This window comes from Balaenoptera physalus, assembly GCF_965194825.1.
Source record: "Balaenoptera physalus genome assembly, chromosome: 18".
NCBI lineage: Eukaryota > Metazoa > Chordata > Mammalia > Artiodactyla > Balaenopteridae > Balaenoptera > Balaenoptera physalus.
This window is the reverse complement of record NC_138899.1, coordinates 69,461,958-69,486,834: the sequence shown is the minus strand read 5'-3', so window position 1 is coordinate 69,486,834 and position 24,877 is coordinate 69,461,958. Positions and strand designations below refer to the sequence as shown.

The following is a 24,877-nucleotide window of genomic DNA, read 5'->3' as shown; positions in this document are numbered from 1 at the left end:
TAACTGATTGGAAAAATTGATGTGTTTCTCCTCCTGTTTCAGACAACATGTCCACCTCTGGCTCCAACCCTATCCCCACTGTCCTACCCTTGGCGGAGGATCAGGGCTCAAACCCAGGCAAACAGGTTCCAGCCAGGAGTTCACATAACAATAAAGGGACTGAAGATATCTAGTCAAGAAAAAATTATGTGTTTTTAGAGTTAACTGATAGATTGAAAAGTGTTAGGTGAAAAATAGCTTAAAGTTCAAGGAAAACTAATAAATCATAAAATAAATGACAATGAACAAAGGCGAGCTCAAGTAGACTATAATCCTACAAAGAAACTATATCAAACAAGGGGGATGGAGTCCATCGATGACTTTCAGAAAAATAAGTGGAAGTGATAAATGAAAAGTCACAGGACTAATAAAGAGAAAAACTAGATATTAATTATAAACAAGATATCACCATGGAAGAGATAATTAAAACTGTAGAGGCTGCAATGGAAGCTATGGAAATACAGTATTTCATTGGTAGCTATTAAGACCTTTTAAATGGCATGTGTAATGCCAGATATAGAGTTATTCTATCCATGTCTGCGTCCTACACACCCAGTTAATGCTGAGATATAGCAGGCAATGAATGAATGCTGAATAAATGAGAGGTTGGCAGATGACATAAAATGACCTAATTCATACCTAACCCAGTGGGGACTCTATTCAAATAGTCTATTGCCACCAATCTTCTACCTCCTCCCAAAGTAGCTTATTAGACTCTACTCCATCTAAAATGTTTGGCGGCTGCCTTCTTAAAGTGTAAGTCTAGGCTTCTCAAGCCAATTTTCTACAAGTGTAAATTTTAAGCAGTTTTTTTTTTTCACCTCTTACATTCATAAAGTATAAGACTATAGCTTTTATTGATCTTTACTCATCATTGGGCTAAGGTGAATGAGCTCAATTTAGATCCCTGGTTACTCATATTTGTACAGAACCTACATGAGTCAGGTAGAAATAGTTTCTTGACAGATCAGATAATTTTTTCTGGAGTAAATCATGGATATTTCTTACACCTTTCTCTGTTACTTGTACCTTAAGTAGTCAGTGAGCTAGTTGTTTTTTATGCTACCTATTAAAAGGAGGTATATAAGGAGACAGGTATTCTGATTGGCAGTTAAATAGTTTTAATGTTACTATTAGGGCTATTGTTAGAACTCTAGCCCTGAGGATACAGGATGAAAAGGAAGAGAGTTACAAGCCTGAAGACACTGAAGTCCCAAGTAGTAAAGAAGGTCTCTAAGTGTTACCAGAAGGTAGTTTTGGCTCATTTTCAAATGATGCACTGCTAACAGTTCTTCTGAAATCTCTGAAGAGATCTCTCCTCAGGGTTAGCTGGCTCTCAGGATGATCTACTTCTTCAAATAGAACCAGTGTGTGGAATCTGTACGGTGCCTAGGAGGCCTAAGATTTTGTGGCATGTGGTATTTTCCAAAGATGGTCAAAAACAGTACCTCCTATTCCACATCTTCTTTCAACATGACCTTGACATTCTTCCCATTGAGAAGTGGGGTCTATGTCACATTCCCTTGAATCGGGGCAGGCTTGTTACTTGCTTATAACTAATGATGCTGGAAATTTCCAAGAGTATGTCAGAAATGGTAATGCAGCTTCTGCCTGTTTGGTGGACCATTCACATTTGAACCCTGAGCTACCACGCAGATGCCAGATGAGCTTAAGGCTGCCATGCTGTGAGGAAGTCAAAAGTCATGGAGAGGTCATGTGTAGGCAGTCCTAGATCTTGAGCTCTCCTAACCCAGATGCCAACTTCAGTGTGACTGAAGGAGTCTGCAGATGATTCCAGCCCCCAGCTACTGAGTCACTAGTCGGCCTTTGAGCCTTCCTAGCTGAGGCCCTGACATCATGAAGCAGATACAAGCCATCCCTGATATGACCTGTTGGAATACCTGGCCCACAGAATTCCTAAGCATAAACAAATAGTTGTTTCACATCATTAAGTTTGGGATGGTTTGTTACACATGGATACTATACAGTCTTATAGCAGTATAAACTCGAAAACTTAATTACCTTTGAATTTAGTTATGTACATATGTGTGGATAAGGGCTAATTTTCTGAATACTGACCTAATAAACAACTTAGCAGCCTGTAAAGCTAGGGGGCAAGGTAGTAAGAGTGAAGGTTTTTCTTTACAACTTTTTTTTTTTTGATGTGCACCATTTTTAAAGTCTTTATTGAATTTGTTACAATATTGCTTCTGTTTTACATTTTACTTTTTTTTTGGCTGGGAGGCATGTGGGATCTTAGCTCTCCAACCAGGGATTGAACCTGCACAACCTGCATTGGAAGGTGAAGTCTTAACCACTGGACCACCAGGGAAGTCCCTTTACAACTTCTTTAAAAATCTCTTTCAAGGTTAAATTTTAACTGTTACACATATTTGAAAATTTGGCTTTATCTTTTCTACTTGTCTCAAGCAGCTCTTTGACACTGGGCAAAATATTTTGTTTGCTCCTAACTACTTAATCATTTTTCACTTATTTTAGTTTGCTGGTTTTTCATGTTAAAGATTTCCTCTGCTTTAGACACCTTTGTTATTTTAATGAGTTTAAACCTATAAACCAGAGATGGAAACCTATATTGATAGTCTTTTAAATAACTAGTCAAGATCCCCTTACTGGGTCATGAATTTGACTTACTGAATAATAGTGACTGGCGATGTTTTTTAAAAAACAAAACAGAAGGTCTCAATCTGAGAGCTACTGCAGTTAAATTGTTAACCAATTAAAGTATAAACATATGTGTCAGTAATGATTATTTTGTTTTTAAAATAAATGATCTGAAGCCCTTTCTAACCATAATTAAATAGTAGGGTCTACTTCCCAAACAGCTTGGCTGTAATTCTCAGGTCTCCTCATGCCTGTATTGCTATAAGGTTAGGGGACTGCTACTTTGCTTCCAAAGATGGATGAATGTCATTTTTTTGGTGGAGAAGGAGGAAGGAGAGGGGAGAAAAAAAGATTAAGGGGAAATTTCAAAGGGGAAAGGAAAATAACTAATTTTATGTTCAGAGCTATTCTGAAAGTTTGGAGATTCTTGAAGCTTTTCACTACCAATTTTCCCAAGAGTAAAACAGAGAATAATAGACCAAGAAGAACTTACACCAATATGACAATATGTGACATTCAAAGAGACTAGTTCCTTCTATTTTTAAATATTTATAAACTGATCATTTAAAACCAAAACATAAAATAGTATCTTTCCAAGTATTCTCTAATGGGAGTCAAAGGTTTCACATTATACAGGCAAAAAAGTTAACATTACTATAATACCTGACAAAATGTTTTGAGCCACTTTCTCACTCCATTCAGGTAATTCCTTTGCTTTTTCTTCTGAAACTGGCTCATAAGGTACAATGTGACTCAGATTAACTTCTTCACTTGAAGTACCTTTGGTCTAAACAGTAAAAATATTTCAAAATGTGAAATAAATACTAAGAGGAGGAAAAATCATAAGCATTTTGTAATAAAATATTAAGCCAACAAATACTAATTAATGAAAATATTTCCAGCCAGCCTAGTTATAAGTACATTTTATTACATAAAGTGCAATACCATAACCACCATGAAGGTGAAAACTGTTCTGGTCTTATGTTAGGTACCATTGGTAAGTAAGATTTAAATACCAACATACCTCCAATACAGCATGTATCAAATTATATTTAAATTGATTAACTTTTTTCTTTCTTTGACCACTCTGAGTTCCTTCATAGAGCTATCACCCCCTAGATATTCATATGTATGCATACAGTAGTCAGTAAGGTTAAAAGATTTCTGTTAAATGACTCAGTCAGTAAGGAAGAATGTATCCAAATAAACTGGTTCTGACAGAAATCAAGTAAAAGCAAATAAAAGTATATAAACACAGAATCTACCAATCCATTTAAATGGAAATGGGAAACACAGAAATACTTGTACTTTGCTAATTTAACAGCTAGGGCCAACACTCAAAATCTAAAGCTAAATTTGTTTTCATTCTAAAAACTTAGGAGTAGGCTAACTCAGACCTCATTGTAATTTGCAACTTCTATCTTTGACAATGTGCCAATGTCCCTAATATATAAAGAGCTCCTAGAAATTGTGAAGAAAAGAACTAACAACCAGTAATAAAAATGGACAAAGGACATAACTAGACATCACACAGAAAACAAAATTAAAGTTACCCTTATGCATTTGCTCAACTTCACTCATAATAAAACTGATACAAATTAATATATTCCAATATATTTCTCTCATCATCGGATTGCCAAAAAACAGACCGCCCACTCTGCTGAGCAGGCTGTGGGGAGACAGGTATTCTCAAACAACTACTGGCGCAGTGAACAGTATACTCCTTAGGGAGGGCAATGTAGCAAAATCTATCAAAATTACAAATGCATTTACCGGTTGACACAGTAACCCCATCTCTAAGAATTTATTTGATGAATTACCTGCAGATGTATGAATCAATGGCTCCACAAAGTTATTCGTTGAAGCACTGCTTGTAATACCAAACAATCACACCAAACACCCCTCAATAAGAGACTGATTAAAGAAACTATGATATATTCATACAATGAAATATGAGGTAAAAAAGACTGAGGAAGTTCTCTATTTACCCCAGACTTTATTATCAAAAAATATATATATATAGGACACTCTATATGATGTTCCCTTATGTATAAGAAAGGGAGAGAAATAATTACAGATTTTGTTTGCTTTTATCTGCCTCAAAAAACCCAGGAAAGAAACACAAGATCCTAATAAAAGTAATTACCGACAGTGGCAGGAGGAATGGTGTAGACAGGGACAAATGTGGGAGTAAAGCTTTCCAAAGGTATATATATATTTTAATATAATTAGATTTTTTTTAAACCAAGGAATTAAATTTTTAAAAATGAAGTTCTAACTTCCATTTTGGACTCCCAATGTCCTCATAAAGCTGGTCTAAGATGCTCAACATAACCCACAGTGACAGTTGGCAAGTAAAAGTAGAATATTCGGGCTTCCCTGGTGGCGCAGTGGTTGAGAATCTGCCTGCCGATGCAGGGCACACGGGTTCGCGCCCTGGTCTGGGAAGATCCCATATGCCGCGGAGCAACTGGGCCCGTGAGCCACAACTACTGAGCCTGCGCGTCTGGAGCCTGTGTGCCGCAACAAGAGAGGCCGCGACAGTGAGAGGCCCGCGCACCGCGATGAAGAGTGGCCCCCGCTTGCCGCAATTGGAGAAAGCCCTCGCACAGAAACGAAGACCCAACACAGCCAAAAATAAATAAATAAATAAAATTAAAAAAAAAAAAGTAGAATATTCATGTGATATTCATTAATTCCAAAGACAATTACTGAGCACTTATAGTATGGAATACAACAAAGAACAGTACCAAACCGTTTATAATTCAATGCTCACACAATGCTACTTTCTTTCACCATAGATTTGCTTATTTCACCTTCGGGGCTCATCTTAGCCATAGTGCCTTCCAGGAGGAGCCTCCTTAACTGCTTCCCACACCACTCATCTATGTAGAAGGTACAACCTAGCGTTCTATACAACTTATGTACTTTCATCTAATGATCACATTGGGTAGAAATTATCTCTTTGCTAATCTGTCCTCCCCACTAGATGGGAAATATTCCGAGATGAGAAATTTAAAATTTTTCCCACTATGCTCAGCTTTCTAGCACTCAATAAATATTTCCTAAACTCTAATCTAAATTTACCATTTGGAACATATCACAAAATCTAAGAAATGAAAGAAGAAACTACTAAATGTATTTTTTAAAAGCCCATTTTCCCTGTTCTGTCGACTACTCATGAAGAAATAAGGAACTGAATAAGAATGGTAGTGCAAGGAAAAGCATACCTAGCCCCAAGATCTTGGTGTATATAGGAAGGTGGAGAATAACACAAAACAAAAAAGCATACACATCATTAACGTAATTATAAAAATCTTTCAAATAGTTGCAAAAAACTATCCCCCCAAACATAGATTATCTTTTAAAACAGTTTAAATAACAAATACTTGGAAAGGAAATATTAAAGCTGATTATAATTATTTTACCAGTGATCACTTTGTGAATCTGCAAGTTGCTCTGCTTCAGTAAATGGGGATCTTATAAATAATTTAAACTGGTGAAAGGTACCATTAGAATAGAACACACACTCATACCTTGTTGATCTTTCACTTACTCTACTTACCTTCTTCCCCCGTTTTCCCTTATGACGCACATCCTTACTGCCTGGGTCCAACTGTCTCACATCAGTGCCACTGGCTTCCTTCAATTGGTTAGAGGGGCACCTTGATCTTCCAGGGATTTGGAATTCATTTTCTCCTTCTGCCCGGTCCCAGTTGGCCTAGGGAGTAAAGGCCTAAGCTTAGCTCAAATTCAAATTTCCTCTAAGCTACAGTACACTATGCTCCAATAATATACCTATTCAAATGACAGTGTTTTACAACTACTTTTACTAGTCTTTCTCTATACTTTTATCTCATCACCAAACCTCAAACCTTTGAGTTCTTTGGCTCACAGGATATAGCCTAAAGCAAATTTCAAAAAAACAAGTACAAGAGATAAACTTACAGCAGTAATTGGTACAAGTGATCATTAAATCAGATGCAGCTACATTTGAATTTAGTTAAATAATAAATTATAAGTTTTAGGAAACACATACAAGACTAAATGAGTTTAAAGGCAATTAACAATTGGGAGATTGGGACTGACATATATATATATACTAATATGTATAAAATGGATAACTAATAAGAACCTGCTGTATAAAAAAATAAATTCAAAATTTCAAAAATAAATAAATAAAGGCAATTAACAAACCTCACATCCAGTTTAACTACTCTGCATTGTTGGAAGGTTGATTTTGTTTTTCCATTTTTGCACTCAGCACTAAAGGTAATCTGCTTGCATACACTTTGCTGAATGAATGCTTAAGAGTAAAGGCAAATCAAAAGTATAGCTAGTAACTAGCTTTTGTTTACTGTTGGAGTTCTAGGACAATACAGAAAACTAAAAATAACATTCAACCAAAAAATAAAAGTGAACAGAGGACGTAAACATATAACCTAAACGTCAGTTTAATTTCTTTCCTAGAGCCCAGTAATATAGGCCAAATGAATGTAGGGGTAAAGGGAGAAACAGCTCCATAAAAGGTCTGGAATACTTAAGGAATGCCACTTCATTCAGCTAGTAAACAGCAAAGCTTATTAGACGTAAACCCATATCCATTTGACCATGTTGCTGCCTTTGTAAACTCCTCTCCTAAGCACATCGAGGCTACACACACTTCTGTATGGGGGTTGTGGGTTTTGTTAACACAGCTTAAGTATCTAGTGTTTAAGAACATGTTGATCACCAGGTCATTCTCATATATAGTTCTTACAGCGTAATGCTGAGATGACTCTCTGACCTTTCACTTAGCTGGTGATCTGCTCCCACCACCTTTGATCTTAAATTTTTAATACAGGTATGGATTAAAAGTGTATTCTACTTCCTCAGAAAAAAGGAACAAATCTTTCATGACTGAACTCAAAGGAAACTATTTTTTGAAATCCTCCCTGACCTCCTTTCACTCTTCTTCCCATCACCTATCATACTGTACTGTGGTTATTCAACAGACTATAAGGTGCTCAAGAATAGGAGCTGTTATATATGTATCTTTATAGCCTCCTCTCTTCTTTCTTCCCACCCCATCATTTAACATAGAACCAGGTTAAATAATGAATTCTAAGTATCTGCTGAATGAAAGAGAAAATAAAAGATTACACTACCATGCTGTCAATCTCCTTCAACCTCAGATAACTGTCAGTATTCACAATCAAACATATTTTTCCCCTCTTGTCCTGCGTTAGGATGGGCAAGAACACCTAAAGAAAATATCTCCATTATACTCTATTTCAACTCCCTATAACAGATCAGCATGTGGGCAGAGGAAATGGGCTAAATAAGGCAAGTTCACAGGATGACCAACCGTATTTTAAATCACATTTTATTTTGCCTTCGTTCATCATGAGAACAAAGACAATTCCCTCAAACAAAACCTGTTCCTCAAGTCATACCCCTAAAATGTCCAATATTACCCAGATGCTAATGCTGAAAGTACCTTCATTTCACCATTTAGTCCCATTGGCCCACTTTCCCAACTGAGAAGTAAGACAGTGGTCATAACAAAAGCAAATATTCACAGAACATTACTACTTGCTAGCACTGATGTAAGTGCCTTAATGTATTAACTTTTAATCTTCATCACAGCCCAACGAAGTGGATGTTATCATTATCCTGATTTTATAATAAAGAAACTAAACTATAGAGAAGATCAACAGCTTGAGTTAAACAGCTATTAAGTGGAAGAGTTCAAATTCAAACAGAGGCAATCTGACTCCAGAGACCACAATCTTAATCACTATTTACAGCCAATTCCCAACTTGTATTTGTGAATACGCAGGCAAATTATATACTCTCACTTCCCTAACTATGATCACATTAGAGCTTACTACAGTTTCTTTAAAAGCAGAAGTGCTTATGTTAAAGTAGGTTTACATCTGAAGGTCATTGCGTAAGTTACCTGGAGCCGAAGGTCAGACATTTGTCTTAATAGATCCTCAAAGAGTTCTCTATCATCTTCTGGTAATTCAGAAGACAAGACGACCCCCACAAAACATCCTGATGCTTGTAACATTGTATCAGGAAACATGTAGGCTCCTACAGTACATTTAAGAACTGGAGATCTATCAGGAACTAGAGGATACAACCAGTCACAAACCTGAAAAGGTTAATTGAAAACAAATCAATTAATAGAACTAGGTTTTCACCGAGGTTTTAAACATTGTTATACTAGCAAGCACACATTTTAAAGTTTGAAATGCATTTTACAAGGCTTTCTAGAACCATCAGCATCGACAAACCCCCAATAAAAATCAGCCATTTGCTAGTCTGATCTCCCTGCAAAACACTCACAGGAACTGTGCTAAAAATGTTATTGCTCCACTAATTATATAGTCTTAAAGCTGGTGCCCTTAAACAGCCCACTGTTAACCAACGAGTCTAGCTTTAAATAAATGGTCAAAGTAAATTAAGGTTTTCTTTATTATTCAAATTAGACACCCCTTTGTGGAAATAAATGAAATCAAACTGTTTCCGAGTACTCCAAACGTATTTACTGATTTAATCCTCTTGGTTAGTGTTGTCATTTTAACTACAAGAAAACTGAGGCACAGAGAGGTTAAGTTGCTCAGAGTCAACACCAAGAAGTGGGGCTAGGGTTTAAGCACATCCTATCTACCACTGGAGAAACTAAACAATTATTTTAATTAGAAACCCAGCATTCAAAATGTTGAATTTTCTTTTAACTAAACCCAACCTGATCTGACAGAGCAAGAAGATTAATTTACATTTATGGGTTCACTATCTATTGTGAAGTTAAATCAAAATGACACAAAGCTGCCCTGCAACGTCATCTCGGGACGTCAGATTATCACAATAGGACTTAATTAAGCTCACCTCCTAGAGATCTAAATTCAGAAGAAACTAAGTTTAATCAGAATACCCAAATTATTCATTTCCATTATTCTTTGAGTGACCAGAATATAACTTCGCCCCTCACCCAGGACACTCTCTTCCTAATATTAAGAAACTTGGGAGAACAACAGATTATCAAAATACTATGCGATAAACATGAGTCAAAGGGATTAAATATTTCATATAAACGATGGAAAATTCTGGTATACTATCATCATCTCTGACCAACAGAATGCAAATGTGCAGGGATCAAGCACTCAAGTCTGACTCTTTCCTAGAAAGTGCTTAACAAACATTTTCAAATTCTTTTTTTTAATGGATTCTCTCTTTTTTAGTCATCTCAAAAGCCACTCTCCAACTTTTATAAAAGTCAAACTTCAGACAAGTTACAATAAAACTGATTACTGTATTTTCCGAAGTATGATATATAACCATCTGTGGTATACGAAATGACTTCAAGTAATATACAAACTAAAGTTGAGTAGCAACATATTTTAACATGTATTAGGGAAAAATACAGTATCTTTCCCTCAATTTCACAGTTGTTATTGTTTAGGAAAAAATTAACAAATGAGACATTTAAATAAAAATATGAATAACAAGTGCTGGATTTAACAAAAAAAAATCATAATGGTTGTACTTAAATGACTAAAGTTTGGGAAAGGTTTCTTTTACTATGCCATGATTTCTCTAAGATTAACTACATTCTGGTCACCTTGATTGAAATGGAGTATCCTCAAATCTTCTCAAATAAAACTTTATAGACCTTTCTTAGGGTAGATTATTACAGATTGGTGAGCTCATCCACCATAGGCTGACTTCTCCCAGTTTCACTATCAGAGGACAATCTCATGTCCAAGTTCCCTATGAACTGACTATAAATTTAACAGGTTTAAAAGTATATTAAAACTAAAGTGAAGAGAAAAATAGTTTTTAGAAGCCATAGAATTCTAGTCTGCCTATTTAAAACCAAATTAATTTCTAATTTCCTAAATAAAGCAATAGTGATTTCTTTGCAGCATAAGAAATTACATCTAACTTCTAATACTTAGTTGTTTCAATGTTTGTTTTTTAGAACAAAAAAATTCAGTGAACACCTGGTAACTCTCTTTAAGGACACTGCTACAAATATCCGAATACGTGTAAATGAGAGCCCGTTAAAAAGACTCAAACTTTGGGTACAACTTTACTTTTTATTTAGGACTCAAAATAGGAGATGTTGGAAAGGTTAAAAACAAAATTAAAAGAACTAAGACAGAACAAATTTTTACTAGAGAACAAGTCATTTTAATGGTTGAGCTCATGAGCTCATTCTACATGTAGAATGTTCCTGACGTTCATTCCCCGCACCTCCAGTAGCCCAGGCCCCAAAGCTTTTTTAAATTCCACTTTTACTCTATTACAGATCAGCAGAAAGTATTATATCTTTTATCAGCCCCCTCCCGATCCCAATCAAAAAGCCTACTCTTTTTAACCTCAAGGCTTCTTTTTTAAAATACTTACGAGATTCACACTATTCTTCCTGTCCATTAATGAAGTTTTCCTTTCAACAATGCCCCAAAATATCTCCTTTATACATCCCCAGTAAGTCTCCAACTATCTTTAAACAACCTTCAAGTTGCCTCCATGTACAAGCGGCATAAGAATTGAAAACAGAATATACCAAGAGAGAAAATAAATCTGGATAACTAGTAGTGTAACTAAACCACATCATCTGGACTCTGGATAAAAGCACCTGCCTTGCTCAAATAGTCATCTCCCTTACATGCAAACCCTTTTGTTACACCCAATGTATACTGAATCCTTACTTCTAGAACCCCATCTCCCTGTACCAATGTCCACTCTTTTAAAAACAGATTGATATTGGACCATCACCTTCAGAATACCTTACTAATTCCACAACAGTTTCCTAACAACAACCTTTATTTAGCACCAGTCTTTGTTCTTGGACCAAGGGCATCCTGGTAAATTTATGTGCTTGGAAAGTTAGGACTGCATCTTAGATGATCGTCACAGTCTCTACTTGTAGACCAGGGTTTCTCAACCTTGGCATGACTGAAATTTTCAGTTAATTGTTTTACTGAGGAGAGCTCTCCCGTTTAGATGTTTGGCAGTACACCTGGCCTCTACCCACTATACATGCCAGTAGCAGTAGCACACTCCCCAGTCCCAGCTGTAACAACCAAAAATGTCCCCAACTACTGCCAAAATATCTCAGGGTGGGGAGACTGGGGGTGGGGGGTATTCTTACTAGTTGAAAACCACTATTCCAGATACTGGATCTAGCCCAGTTCAGCCCCTCAGCTGGGGCTTGACATATATAGAAATTTACAGTTATACATTCACACATGAGTTACATAAATCCCTTTTGAAATCAAAGTTATTACGTTTCTTCCTCAGATAAAAAAATTACAAGTTAAGGATGAATATTCTGATTTCCCTCAGGTTCTGTGTTCACAAATTTAGTACTAAAACAAGAGTTTACATCTAAAGAAAAGGAAAAAGAAAGGCTATCAAACACAAACATAGATGCTCAAGGCTCATAAATTTCATGAAATATATTTAAAAAGGAACTAGAATTTATAATAATCTTTTTGCACTTACTGTCTTGGACACATTATAAATATTTACAAATAAAAATAATATATTCTACACATATTTCAAATTATGTTTACATTTTTATTTGGCTTACCTGAAGAAACCCAGGAGGACGGTTTAGAACTGTATCAAGAGAATTATCCAAGAACCTCACGATTCGAAGGTACCCAGGATATGAAGGTGCACTAACCTCCCCTGCAGGATTTACAAAAAAAATCTGTACTCCATTTGGTATCAAAATCAACTCATCTGCATCTAGCCCTAAGGTCTCAAGAGGAGGTGGCTGAGAATGATTCCTATAAAAGTTTTCCCCAACTGATGAGAACTCCCCAGATTCTGTTCCATAGGATACAGTGTAGTGACCCTCAGCAGCCTGAGGAGTATATGCAGGAGGTGCTTCTGATGGATGACTTTGAGACGGTAAGGAAAAAGTACTAGGTGTAGAAACTGATTCTGTACTTGTAGTTGAAGTGTTTCCATTTACTTCATTGTGCTGAGGAAGTGAATTAAAGGACTGAGGCTCCAGTGACTTTTCGGACATATCTTTAGGCGGAAATTCTGGATATAACTTGGGCACCTCCTGAAGATCATTCCGTAGAGAAGTGGCAAGACCCTTCTCTAGAATTTCCAGCCTGGTACGTACATTCTGTAGTGTTTCTTTCATTTTCTGTTGCATCTGTCTAGCAGATTCCCACCCAGGACCTATGTGTTCGGGATCTGCTGATGAAATGCTGATTCCTCTGAGCAAGTGCCCTATTCCTTGCTTATAGTAGTTCTTTGCTTCTTCTTTCTGACCTAATTCATCTGTATTCAGTCCTTTATTAACAAATAAAAAGGCCTTCTTGTATGCTTCCTTGATGATCTTAATTTCAGCAGGTTCTCCATCTTGTGGCTCTTGTTCCATTTCTGCAAAATAGGAAATACATCTTTAATTACCTTATTTAGCTCTTTGTTTACTTATTTATTATCAGTTTCTCCTACCTGAATATATTTCAGAGGACTGGAACCTTGCTTGTCCGTCCTGTTCACTGATGTATTCCCTAAGCCTATTATTAGATCTGACGTAGAGAAAGCACTCAATATGTATTTGTTGAATGGATAAATAAATAATACTCTTGGTCCTAAATATCTTTTTTTTTTTAACATCTTTATTGGAGTATAATTGCTTTACCATGGTATGTTAGTTTCTGATAAATATCTTTTTAATTAAAAAACATAAGAGAATAAGCCAGAACACATCTGTTGAATAATTTTCTTACTCCAGTTTCTTATAAGAAATAAAAGTTTCCTGTATCTTTAAGGTCGGAACAAAAAAGTCTTACTCTAAAATTCATTATAATTCCAGATTATAGTAGCTAATTAAAAATGAGGTTGAATCATACATTGGAGAGGACAGAAATGAGAAAAAAAATGATCTGAATGAAGCTTTAAAGTTACCCAACTTCCACTTAAAGGTGGCAGGTTACTCACATGCAGTTAGCCCTGTTCCCTCCCAAAACTCCATTAAAATGACTTACAAGATTATTAAAAAAGCATAACCATTCTTTTCAATGAGAAAAAGGCATAAACAGGTACTTCACAAAAGAGAATATTTAAATGACATGTGAAAAGGTGTTCAACACATGATTCCCTCAGGGAAATGAAACTAAAATCCATAATATGACTACAGCTGACCCTTGAACAGTAGGGGATCCACTTATACAAGGATTTTTTCAGTAAATACAGTATTGTATTTTCATTTTACAGCTCTTTAAATTAACTAAGTATGGAGGAAAGTTTGTGTTTGATTAGAGATCACATTACGTGGAATCAAAAGAACTAGGGTCTGCGTGCTGATTCTATCCAAACTGTTTCAGCTTCCTGCCCTTGGATGAGTCATTTACCGATTCCTTTGTGTTTTGAGGCAGAGACAGCAGTAGAGGGACTTCTGATCGTGAGGGGGCTGGCGCCCCTAATCCCCTGTTGTTCAAGGGTCGGCTATATATACTTATCAGGTGGCTGAAACTGAAGACTGACAAGTGTTAGAGAAGAGAGCAACTGGAACTCTCATATACTTTGCTGGTGGAAGTGAAAAATGCTACAGCCACTATGGAAATTTGGCATTTCTACCAAAGCTACATTCACCCACTCTATGACCCAGCAATTCCATTTAGAGGTATATAACCAAGAGACATGAATGAATATACATACCAAAAACATGTACAATAATATTCACAGCAGCTTTATTCACAAAAGCCAAAAAATCTAAACAACCCAAATGCCCACCCACAGGAGAAGGGATAAATAGTGGCATATTTATATTATGCAGTAATATGCAGGAATTTTTTTTTAAAAATTGATGCCTGTAACGCTGATGAATCTCACCAATTGCACAAAAGAAGCCACATACAAAAGACTTCATATTGAGACTACTATACTATACTATATGATTTTACAGGTAAAGTCGAGGAACAGGCAAAACTAGTCTATTATGATAGAAACAAAAATAATGATTACAGGTGTTGGTATAGACTTGGAAGGGACACAAGGGGACCTTACAGCATATGGAAATGCTATCTTGATCTGAGTGGTGATTACATGGGTGTATACATACATAAAAAATCTGTAAATTTAAGATTAGTGCACTATATTGCACATTATATCCTTTAATAAAACAAGTAACAAAGCCATAACTCACAAAGAGGGAGGATGAAGAGTCAACAGGGCTTTGTTTCTGAAAAAGGAGGAAGACAAGTAGTAACTCACAAAACAGATTTGAGAAAGCTGAAGCCTACACTGTCAATCGGGAAACCAGAGAAGCAGCCCCAATTATATCTCATCACAGAACCTCCAAAAGGCACAGGAACTGATGGGATTCAATCTTCCTCTGGAAGAGGGAGTAGAGGTAGAGCTGAAAAAAGGACTGATTCAAAGCTAATTTACAAAGTAGACCTTGAGATCTCTCCTATACCAAGCACCCCAAAACACTATTTCTCTCCAGCCCTGAAAGAAGATTGGATATTTTAATTCAAAAGAGCATAAAATAAAATGTCTCAGGACAGGGAACTATCAGACATGATTAAGGGTAAATATCAAAAGCAGGACAATGAAAAATTAGATACTGAATACTGAGACCTTCAACCTTTTCTCCCCAACTTGGGTCTTGGAGTCCAGGCAGATAGGTACCACTCCAGAAAAAAGATTATAGTGTCTTCTCTGAGAAATCTGACCACCACCAAGAGAAAAAACCTAAAGAAAGTGGCACTGAGAGTTCCCCCAGGAACTGTCCAAGCAACTAACTCTTCAGAGAAGCCATGGTTGATAGGTTCTACCCCAGAGAGTCTCCAATTAACTTTTTAGTGCCCCAATCTTATACATAAGCAGAGAGCTGAGAATCAGAAAACTGGTGAGGAAAACATCTAGTATGAAAGAAAAAAAAATAAGAACAATGCAATTTGGTTGAAATGGATAATATGCAGGGAGTAGAACACTTCCAAAAAACCTTTGTATCAACATAAAGAAAAAAAAATACTGCATCCATGAAATAAAAACAGAATATACACATACAAAAAAGGACAAAGAACTAAAGGAGCTTTTAAAAATTATATATAAATCAGCTGGAAAGAAAAATTCAATAGAGGGATGAGAAGATAAGGTTAAAAATTATAGAAAATTTCTGCAAAGCAGAGCAAAAAGACAAAGAGATGAAAAATAGGAAAGAACAGACAAGAAAATTAGAGAGAACTCAGTCTAGAAGGTCTGACATCTGAATAACAAAACTTCCAGAAATAGAGAATAGATAAAAAAACATATCAGGGATAGAAGAGCTGAAGAAAAAATTCAAAGAATTTCCCAGAATTGGAAAGCACGAAATCCCAGATTAGAAAGACCAATGAACAAAGGATGAAAAAAAACCCACAACCATGAAATTTCAGAACATTAGGCTCAAAGGGACCATCTTAAAAGGGCTTATCCATAAAAATAAATAAATAAATAAAAAGAGAAATAAGATTGCTAAGGAACTTTTTAAACCCAACAGAAGTTAGAAGAAAATAGTATAATTAATTCATGACTCTGAGTGAAAATAACTTCCAAACCCAGCCAAGTGATTGCTCAGATATTACACCTTCTTTTTCTTGGATTCCATGTTTGATGAAAGGAATCACAAGGCTGATGACAGCAGTTCACAGATGACAATTATGCAACCAGTTCTTACTGGAGTAGAAGACTGAACTCCAGAGATGTCTTCAAGCAACTAAAATTGATAGAATACCTAATGTGTTCTTAAGTTTTGAGAAGAGATCTATTAGGTTGGCCAAAAAATGCCTCTGGTTTTTAAGTAAAAATAAAACACACATTTTTCATTTTCACCAAGAACTTTATTGAACAACGTATTCACCCTTTTGTTCCACTACCTTCTGCCATTTTTCAGGCAACTTCGTAATTACATCTTCCCAAAACTTTTTATCCTTTTGAGCAAAGAACTGTTCCAGGTGTCTTTTACAATCTTCCAGGGAATTGAATTTTTTTCCATTAAGAGATAAAGACTGAAATGAATGGAAATCCGAAGGTGCAACGTCTGGTGAATATGGCAGATGAATCAGAACTTCCCAGCCCAGCTGTGACAGTTTTTGCCTGGTCATCAAAGAAACATGTGGTCTTGCGTTATCCTGATAGAAGATTATGTGTTTTCTGTTGACTAATTCTGGACACTTTTCTTCGAGTGCTGCTTTCAGTTGGTCTAATTAGGAGCGGTACTTGTTGGAATTAATCGTTTGGTTTTCCAGAAGGAGCTCATAATAGAGAACTCCCTTCCAATCCCACCATGTACACAACATCACCTTCTTTGGATGAAGACCAGCCTTTGGTGTGGGTGGTGGTGGTTCATTTCGCTTGCCCCACGATCTCTTCCATTCCACATTGTTGTACTGTATCCACTTTTCATCGCCCTTGACAATTTGTTTTTAAAAAGGAACGTTTGGGCTTCCCTGGTGGCGCAGTGGTGGAGAGTCTGCCTGCCAATGCAGGGGACACGGATTCGAAGCCCTGGTCTGGGAAGATCCCACATGCCGTGGAGCGGCTGGGCCTGTGAGCCACAACTACTGAGCCTGCGCGTCTGGAGCCTGTGCTCCGCAACAAGAGAGGCTGCAATAGTGAGAGGCCCGCGCACCGCGATGAAGAGTGGCCCCCGCTTGCCGCAACTGGAGAAAGCCCTCACACAGAAACGAAGACCCAACACAGCCATAAATAAATAAATAAAAAATAAATAAATAAATAAAATAAAATAAAATAAAAAAGAACGTTTTCATTACGTTTCAGTAGAGAATCTCATGCGGAAATACGATCAAGAAGGTTTTTTTCGCTTAACGTATGTGGAACCGAACATCAAAACGAGGAACATAACCTAGCTGGTGCAAATGATTTTCAATGCTTGATTTGGATATTTTGAGTATGTCGGCTATCTCCTGCGTGGTATAACATTGATTGTTCTCAGTTAATGTCTCGATTTGATCGTTATGAACTTCAACTGGTCTACCAGACTGTGGAGCGTTGTCCAGCGAGAAATCTCCAGCACGAAACTTCGCAAACCACTTTGGACACGTTCGATCAGTCACAGCACCTTCTCCATACACTGCACAAATCTTTTTGTGTGTTTCCATTGTGTTTTTACCTTTCTTAAAATAATAACCATAATGTGCCAAAAACGTTGCTTTTTTTCTCCCATCTTCAATATTAAAATTCACCAATTTTGATAAGTCTTTTTTTAAATGCACGCTGATATGACAGCTGTCACATACAATCTAACAAAATTGTTTTGAATGAAGTTAAAGACAAGTAAGTGCTACTAGAGCCATCTTACGGAAAAACTAACCTTTTGGCCAACCCAATAAATAACTGTGGGAGGACTCAGGGTTTAATCAGTGCTAAGTACATGGTAAACTAAGGAAATAAAAATCAAGACAATTATTAACTCCAGGGAAAACAAGATGCTGAGCTAGAAAGAAAAGTAATCATGTACTGCATGTTTCAGTTTTGATTAATGTCATAATAATGTAAATAATGAATCTTGATACAAGCAAAATTATAATACAACCATATTGAGAAGATGGGAAGACGGATGGATAGAAAGTTTCTGTGCCTGTGGTATAGGATGGAAGACCTAAAATTTCATCTTTCCTACAAGGAAATTAATGGAAAATGCCTAAAACTGAAAAATAAAATAAAGTAGCAATATAAGCACCCTGTTTACAGATTTAGACAGAAAGACCAAAAGAATTGGTAAGAAAACTGATACATGCTGCCTTTGGGAGTAAGGGATGAGGCTGGGAGGGTGGGACCTCTGATTTTCACTGCAAGTCTTATAAAAATATCTAATTCTTAATAATATGTACAGGATAAAAAAATTAATTACTAATTTTTAAAAAGTAAACTGAAGCTTTAGAGCAGATTGTCTAACAGAATTATGATGTTAACTACATATGTAATTTAAAATTTTCTAATAGCCACATTTAAAAGTAAAAAGAAATCTCAGTGATACTATTTATTTATCCAAATACAGCCAAAATATTTTTTCACCATGTACCCAATATGCAAATTATTAATGAGATAGTTTAACTTATTTTTTGGCGTTAAGTCTTTGAAACTTAGTGTGTATTTTACGCTTGAAGCGGATCTCAATTCCAAGTACCTTCATCTCAAGCGCTCAATACCCACATGTGCCTACTGTGGATACTGCAGTTTTAGAGATTGTCTTCCTGTGATCTCATTAAAAATTATAACAACAGGATAAGGCTGTTTTTGCAACAATTTACATTATAAAGGCATCACCAAAACTGGCCTAACCATACTTTCTAACCTGAAAAAGAAACAAACCATTGGTCAGCCATATCATGCAGTGACTTCACGGTAGTTGAGAGAATGTTTATATTCAGTCCCCAATTTAGAAAACATCATATACAATTGACCATAATCAGACCTCACTTGCCCTACCTTGAATCCCCTATCAAAATGAAATTTCCTTTCCCTGGAATTCTGTCTTTAGAATAGAATGTCAGTAGATCTTCCCTCAGAAACCATGGGACAGGAATTCTGCACTCCACACCCCTTAGGGTACAAGGAGGCTCAGAGTTCAGAAAGCAAGACAGCAGAGGTTAAATAGGCTTTTGTGAGCTGATCTGGGAATTTAACCAGCATTTTTAAATTTGTCCAATTGACTTGAATAGGGTCTTGAACAACACTGTGACCTGGCACCCACTTTTTTGCTACTTGCTACAGGACACCACTACTACCAACGCACAATTTACAGAGTGTTTAATGTGTGCTGGAGACTATGCTAGATGTTTACCTCATTTAATCCTTACAAACAACTCCTGAGGCATTGTTACTATCACTAGTACTTTGCAGAGGGAAAAATAATTGAGTTTGAAGGCAGTAACTCCCTTAGATCACATGTTTCTGAAAGACCTTGGAGCTAATAATTATTTTCACATTTTTAAAGGGTTATAAAAACAAGGATACGCAACAGAGATCATATGTATCCCACAAGCCTAAAATATTTTACTATCTACTGTCTGGCACTTTACAAAGAAAGTTTACTAACCCACTGCCCTAGGTTATAAAGTTAAATAGCCTGACTCCAAAACTAATCCTCTAAACCAGGGTTTCTCAACCTCGGTTTGATTGACATTTTGGGCTGGAAAATTCTTTGTTATGGGAGGCTGTCCTGATCACTGTAGGATGTTTAACTGCACTCTGATCTCTATCTACTAGATGCCAGAAGCAGCACACCCTCCCCCCAACCCCTTGGACAGATCAAAAATGTCTCCAGACATTGCCAAATGTACCCTGGCAGCAAAATCATCCCCCGTTGATAACCACTGCTCAAATGGTCTTTAAATTAGGGAATGTGTACCCCTAGGGCACATGAAGATTTGTCAAGGAACACGTTGCAACAACATATATAATGTTAAGAAAAAGGCTTCCAGATCCCTGTACTTCCATTTAGTACTCCTCACTAAAACTGACCTCCCTGGGAATATGCCTGCAGTTCAGCTATCATGCTGTTGTTCTTCCTTTTCCAAGCTCCTTTCAATCTTCCCACTTTACAAAACTTTACCAAATATACCTCTCACGCATTCCTATTTTTACTATGGTGTATTCCCCAGAATGGAAAGGCATGGTACTATGAAACAGCCCAAAAAAAATCAGAGGTGTCAATTTCACTTGAGGCACGATTCCAACTATCAATCTCATTAAGATATAAATTTCCACTAAACTTCCATTTTTCATATTTACTTATTCTTTGTCAAAATCCATCAGGTATTATACTGTTCTGACCAACTATTACTACTTGTAATAATTCAGTCCAGAAGAAAAATAACTCCTAGAGTTACAGTTAAAGGAAATTTTTAAAACTTAGTTTCAACTCACACAAATATTTTAATTAAAGACATGTATGACAGAACAAAAAGCTTTCAAGCATAAATAAATTACAAGATAATATTCAGTGGGGGTGGGTAAAAATCAAAGTACAATTTCAAGAAAAAGGAACTGTGTAAAATACCATGTATTTTTTAAATTGATGGTGATGGCTATAAAAGTGCAATATGATACTCCTTGAGATATAGTTAAGAGGTATATACCAATTTTATATTAAAATGTCAGTATCTATACCACGTGGGAAACTGCATCCTTTCCAACTACCTGAAAGTATGATGTAAAACATTATAAAACAACCTAAAGTGTGCAAGGGGGATAGTTTTACAAAAATTATTTTGGGGGTTCACAAGCAAATTAAAAACATTGTTCTAAAACCACTCACTATTATATTGCAAACACAAAACACACATGGTCTGTGACGCTTAGAAGCACCATAATTTACTACCCCTTATTAAGCTCTTTGGATGTGCTTGGCACTGTTCTACACTCCATTTACTCCTCATATCCTTGGAGGTCTGATCTGATTTAGAAAATCTTTTACAAATATTGAGCAGCTTGCTCAAGAACTAGTAAATGAACTAGTAAATGGAAGAGACAGATTCAAAGAGTCAGGCTCAAAAGATATTTGTCAAGAAAACGAAATGAAATGTCTGATTCCAAAGCTAAACCTCCTGCTGTGCTTACAAGTTAGCAGAGTGAGGGAGGTGTGAAGGGTACTCGGGGCGTTTCATGCTAGACTTAGGTCTTAAGCCTTAAAAAAACAGATAACATTTAAAGGCAGAAAGAAGGCACGATAAAGGAACCCTAGGTAGAAGCAATATGACCTTGCATATATCTTTATTTCAAAGCTTATTTCACATAGTGTGCTGAAAGATTTCTTAAATAATGTGTCACTGAAGGAAATGGGAGAGCTATTCAAAGGGAAGACAGGCGTGTGTGTGCACACACGTGTGTACATGGGGGTGGGGGGTGTGTGATTCCATGGGTCAGCTGCTGCTGAACAGCCTTCCTTGCTGGGCATCTCCACTCTGAAGAGAAAAAAATTTAGCAGGGAGAAGAGCCTGTGTATCTTTCCGGTGAAGTACAGTTGCAAATCTCAACACAGAAGGAAAAAAGTTTGTACTAAAATATTATATTTCTATTTTGTCGTTGTTCTGGGATTTGCTTTATTCTCAGTAGCCTCTGAGAAAATGCACTTCACAGGAACAGGACTATACGATGGTGACTTTAGAAAAAACAATGTCTATCATATCCTTAACCATAGTTAAGTGTTCACCAAGTGTCTTGAAAAGATAAAAACTACTATTACATGATTTGACGCTTGAATTTTTAAAGTTGGGGACAGAAAAAGCCTTTGAAATGTCAATCTGCAGTATTAAATAAAACAGTACCTACACCACTATTACCATCTTCAATCACAACCAAAAGCTGGCTCCAGATACCAATGGCACATTTAAGTTATTTTTTAAACGTTCTAATAAAAGAACTAAAATGTATTTGTTTCAAATATAACCGTGTGTGTGCGCGCGCTTTAAAAAAAAATACTGAGGAGCAAAGGTTAAATTCTGAACCAACAAACCCTTGGACCTAGTTCAATCCTATAAACACTGAAAGTAGTAACAATCATGCTAACGGTCAACATCACTAGTAGTCTTTAATAATACAACCACTCATCTCCCTAGAAGGAGGAGCAGAAGTTGCTCTAATGCCCGCCCATCTGGCCCTTTACAAAACAAAACAAAACAAAACAAAACAAAAAAAGGAGCGGGAACTTCTTGCAAAGACCTGTCTGTAACTGCCTCCTGTAGCATCCCACCCTACTCTGGCTTGCTAGAGGAACTACACACAATGACGTTTCAGAAAGCCCCACAGGTTAAGAGACGACACACGTAAAAGCTTCCTATTTCCAACACGTTTCATATAAAGTCACCAAATGAGGTCCTTTAATGTGAACGAGGGCGAATCAAAAAATAGTTCCATTTATAATTGGGGGGGGGCATTCTTATATTACCTTTTTTTGGCTTGCTTTTGGAAATTTCAAAGAAAACTGCTGAATCCCTAAATATTTAAGGCAACGTAATTTCACAGGCAACAACAATCTTGAAGGCAAATCCGTTAAATTACAATACACTAAAACAAATCTCGAGCATTCTCAAGAGACAGGGTAAAGCAGTTCATTACAGTTAAGAGAGTGCAGAACTGGGCCAGCCCTACAGGAACGCAATAATGCCGTGTCACGAAACTGCGCATTCCAAGAGAAACTTCTTGCAGACACAGAAATGAAATCGGAGGGACCTTCTGCAGTGCTCACTCCCTAATAAACACGAACAATCGTATTCAAAGGAGCAAAATCGCGAGCTATCCGTTCCTAATGTTGACCTTTTTGGAAAGAAAGACTATCGAACTTTCACGAAGCTGTAAGCGCTGGGTGAGGGTGAATAATCGATTTTCAGAGCCAACGTAAACAGCGGGGGTGGGGCAGCAAAAGCTGGTCAACAGAGATGCGGCGGGAGGACCGCGACCGAAGGGAGAAAGGCGGCACTCTGCAACACTAACAGTAAATAGAGGAGGGGGAGTAGGGAGCTCGAAGGTGCCGTAAACCTATGCGATGGGGGTTAACTAAGAACAACTTCTCAGACTATTCTCTCCCGAAATTGCTCCCTTCCAGGAAAGTTTCATCTCCGAGATTTGGATTGGGGGCCGCGGCCTTCTCGACCCTTCCCGCCCGGCCAGCCCGCGGGCTCGGGGCGCTCACACAAACCCACCCGCCTTGGGGGCCCGCGCAGGGGCGACTCCCTCCCGCCGCCGGCCGCAGCCCCACCTGTGCCTTCCAGACCTCGGGCGCTTCGGCACCGGCCGAAGAGCTCCCCGCCCGGCGGCCGCAGCCCAAGGCCCGCTCCCTCAGACGCGGCGCAGCCGCCGCCGAGCGCTCAGCCGGGACCAGCCCGCGGTTCCCGGCGCCCCGCACGCTCGCGCCCGCACGCCGGAACTGACAAAACCCCCGGAGCCGCGCGCCACAGAGCGCACCACGTCACGCGGCCGCGCCGCCCGGCCCGCCAGTCTGGCTCCCGCGTGACCCAAGCGCGAGCGCGCAGCCCGCGCAACTCGGCTTTCACGGGAGGCCCACTCGGGCTTTTGACTGGGGGACTCGTCCCCGCCTGCCCAGCCTAAATTCTGTCCACTCTGACCTTCTAAATGGTCTCTGGGGAGACGTCAGTCCACTTCGAACCCCAGTCACCGTAAAACTCTAGGGCGAGAAAAGGATGGAGGGCGGAAGGCCCGGAGACAACCACTTGAGCCAGCGGCTCAGCGCGGACCCCCAACCAGGGTCCCCCGGCCACGTCGACGGCCCCGCGCTTGCGCAGTCTCTGGCTCTTCGCGGACCCCAGGCGGCTGGAGGGAGTGGGCGAGAGCGGTGGGCCGTGAGGGCTCTGACGGCTAGGGGGAGCCGTGTGCGCCAGAAGTCTGTAGCAGCACGGCAAAAAATGTTAAATTCCTGATTCCTAAGGTTAAATAGCAAGTGTGCCGATACCATTTATGATTATGGAAAGCTAACAGGGGAAAATCAGTGTAAACATACTCTCAGAAGTTCTTTAAAATTAGTAAGATAGCATAGCTGTGTGGACAGGGAATGCTACCTGCTTTTCCGGTCCTACAAGGATCAAGCCAAACCAACAGCCCCTGCCCCCGCCCAGGAGCCCTGAGGGGAGTTTAGGATGGAGAAAAATCGAAAGCGGTCTATGCTTTGGATACTGGCCCTAGATAGTAAAGATGCATATCTATGGAATAATGAGCCCAGACTCTTGCATCTTCCCACAGAGAGAAAAGCACTAAGATCATGAACTTTAGAGGTCTGTTCTTTGTGATTAGCGGTAATCTTTTGATGTTCTACCACTTTTTTTAAAGCAAAAACAAAAAACAAAAAACAAAAAAAAACCCCAAAACCAGAAAACCCCACAGAACTCCTACATATCCTGGTTCCTCTCTTACCTCTTCAGAGCAGTTCCTCAGAGTTATCTGAGAGGCTGTGTCCCAGGCAACTGTCCTTAGTAAGAGCCCCGAATAAAACTTAATCTTGAAACTTTTAGGTTGTACGTTTTTCTTCAGTCAACAGATGTCAGATTTTACACTCTTGAATAGGCCTGCCTTAAAAAACTATATACGTATATATGATGTGCCCTGAGCTCTTAAGACTAAGTGACTTGTTTAAGGATGGCAGAGACTTAATTCCAGATGAATTGTTACTCCCCTCAATCAAAATTAATTAATGATGGGGAATATTGGATGATTACTGGGGGGGAGGCTT

General features: G+C 38.1%; 1 protein-coding gene across 9 annotated transcripts in view; it reads right to left on the bottom strand.

Moving 5' to 3' along the window:
* The window catches only part of SPART (spartin), a 43,238-nt gene extending 18,596 nt beyond the window's left edge, over positions 1-24,642 (bottom strand). For 2 of the 9 annotated variants that reach the window (XM_082435649.1, XM_082435648.1), the window contains exons 1-5: positions 23,393-23,707; positions 12,248-13,059; positions 8,603-8,800; positions 6,227-6,382; positions 3,325-3,448 (exon numbers count right to left, since the gene is read on the bottom strand). In XM_082435649.1, the coding sequence (XP_082291775.1) occupies positions 3,325-3,448; positions 6,227-6,382; positions 8,603-8,800; positions 12,248-13,057 (1,288 nt within the window). In that variant the 5' untranslated portion in view covers positions 13,058-13,059; positions 23,393-23,707. Of the gene's footprint in view, positions 1-3,324; positions 3,449-6,226; positions 6,383-8,602; positions 8,801-12,247; positions 13,060-23,392; positions 23,713-23,759 lie in introns of those variants that run through there. The other 7 variants (XM_082435643.1, XM_082435647.1, XM_082435645.1 and 4 more) reach the window with 7 other exon arrangements.
* Between the last annotated feature and the right edge of the window lie 235 nt (positions 24,643-24,877).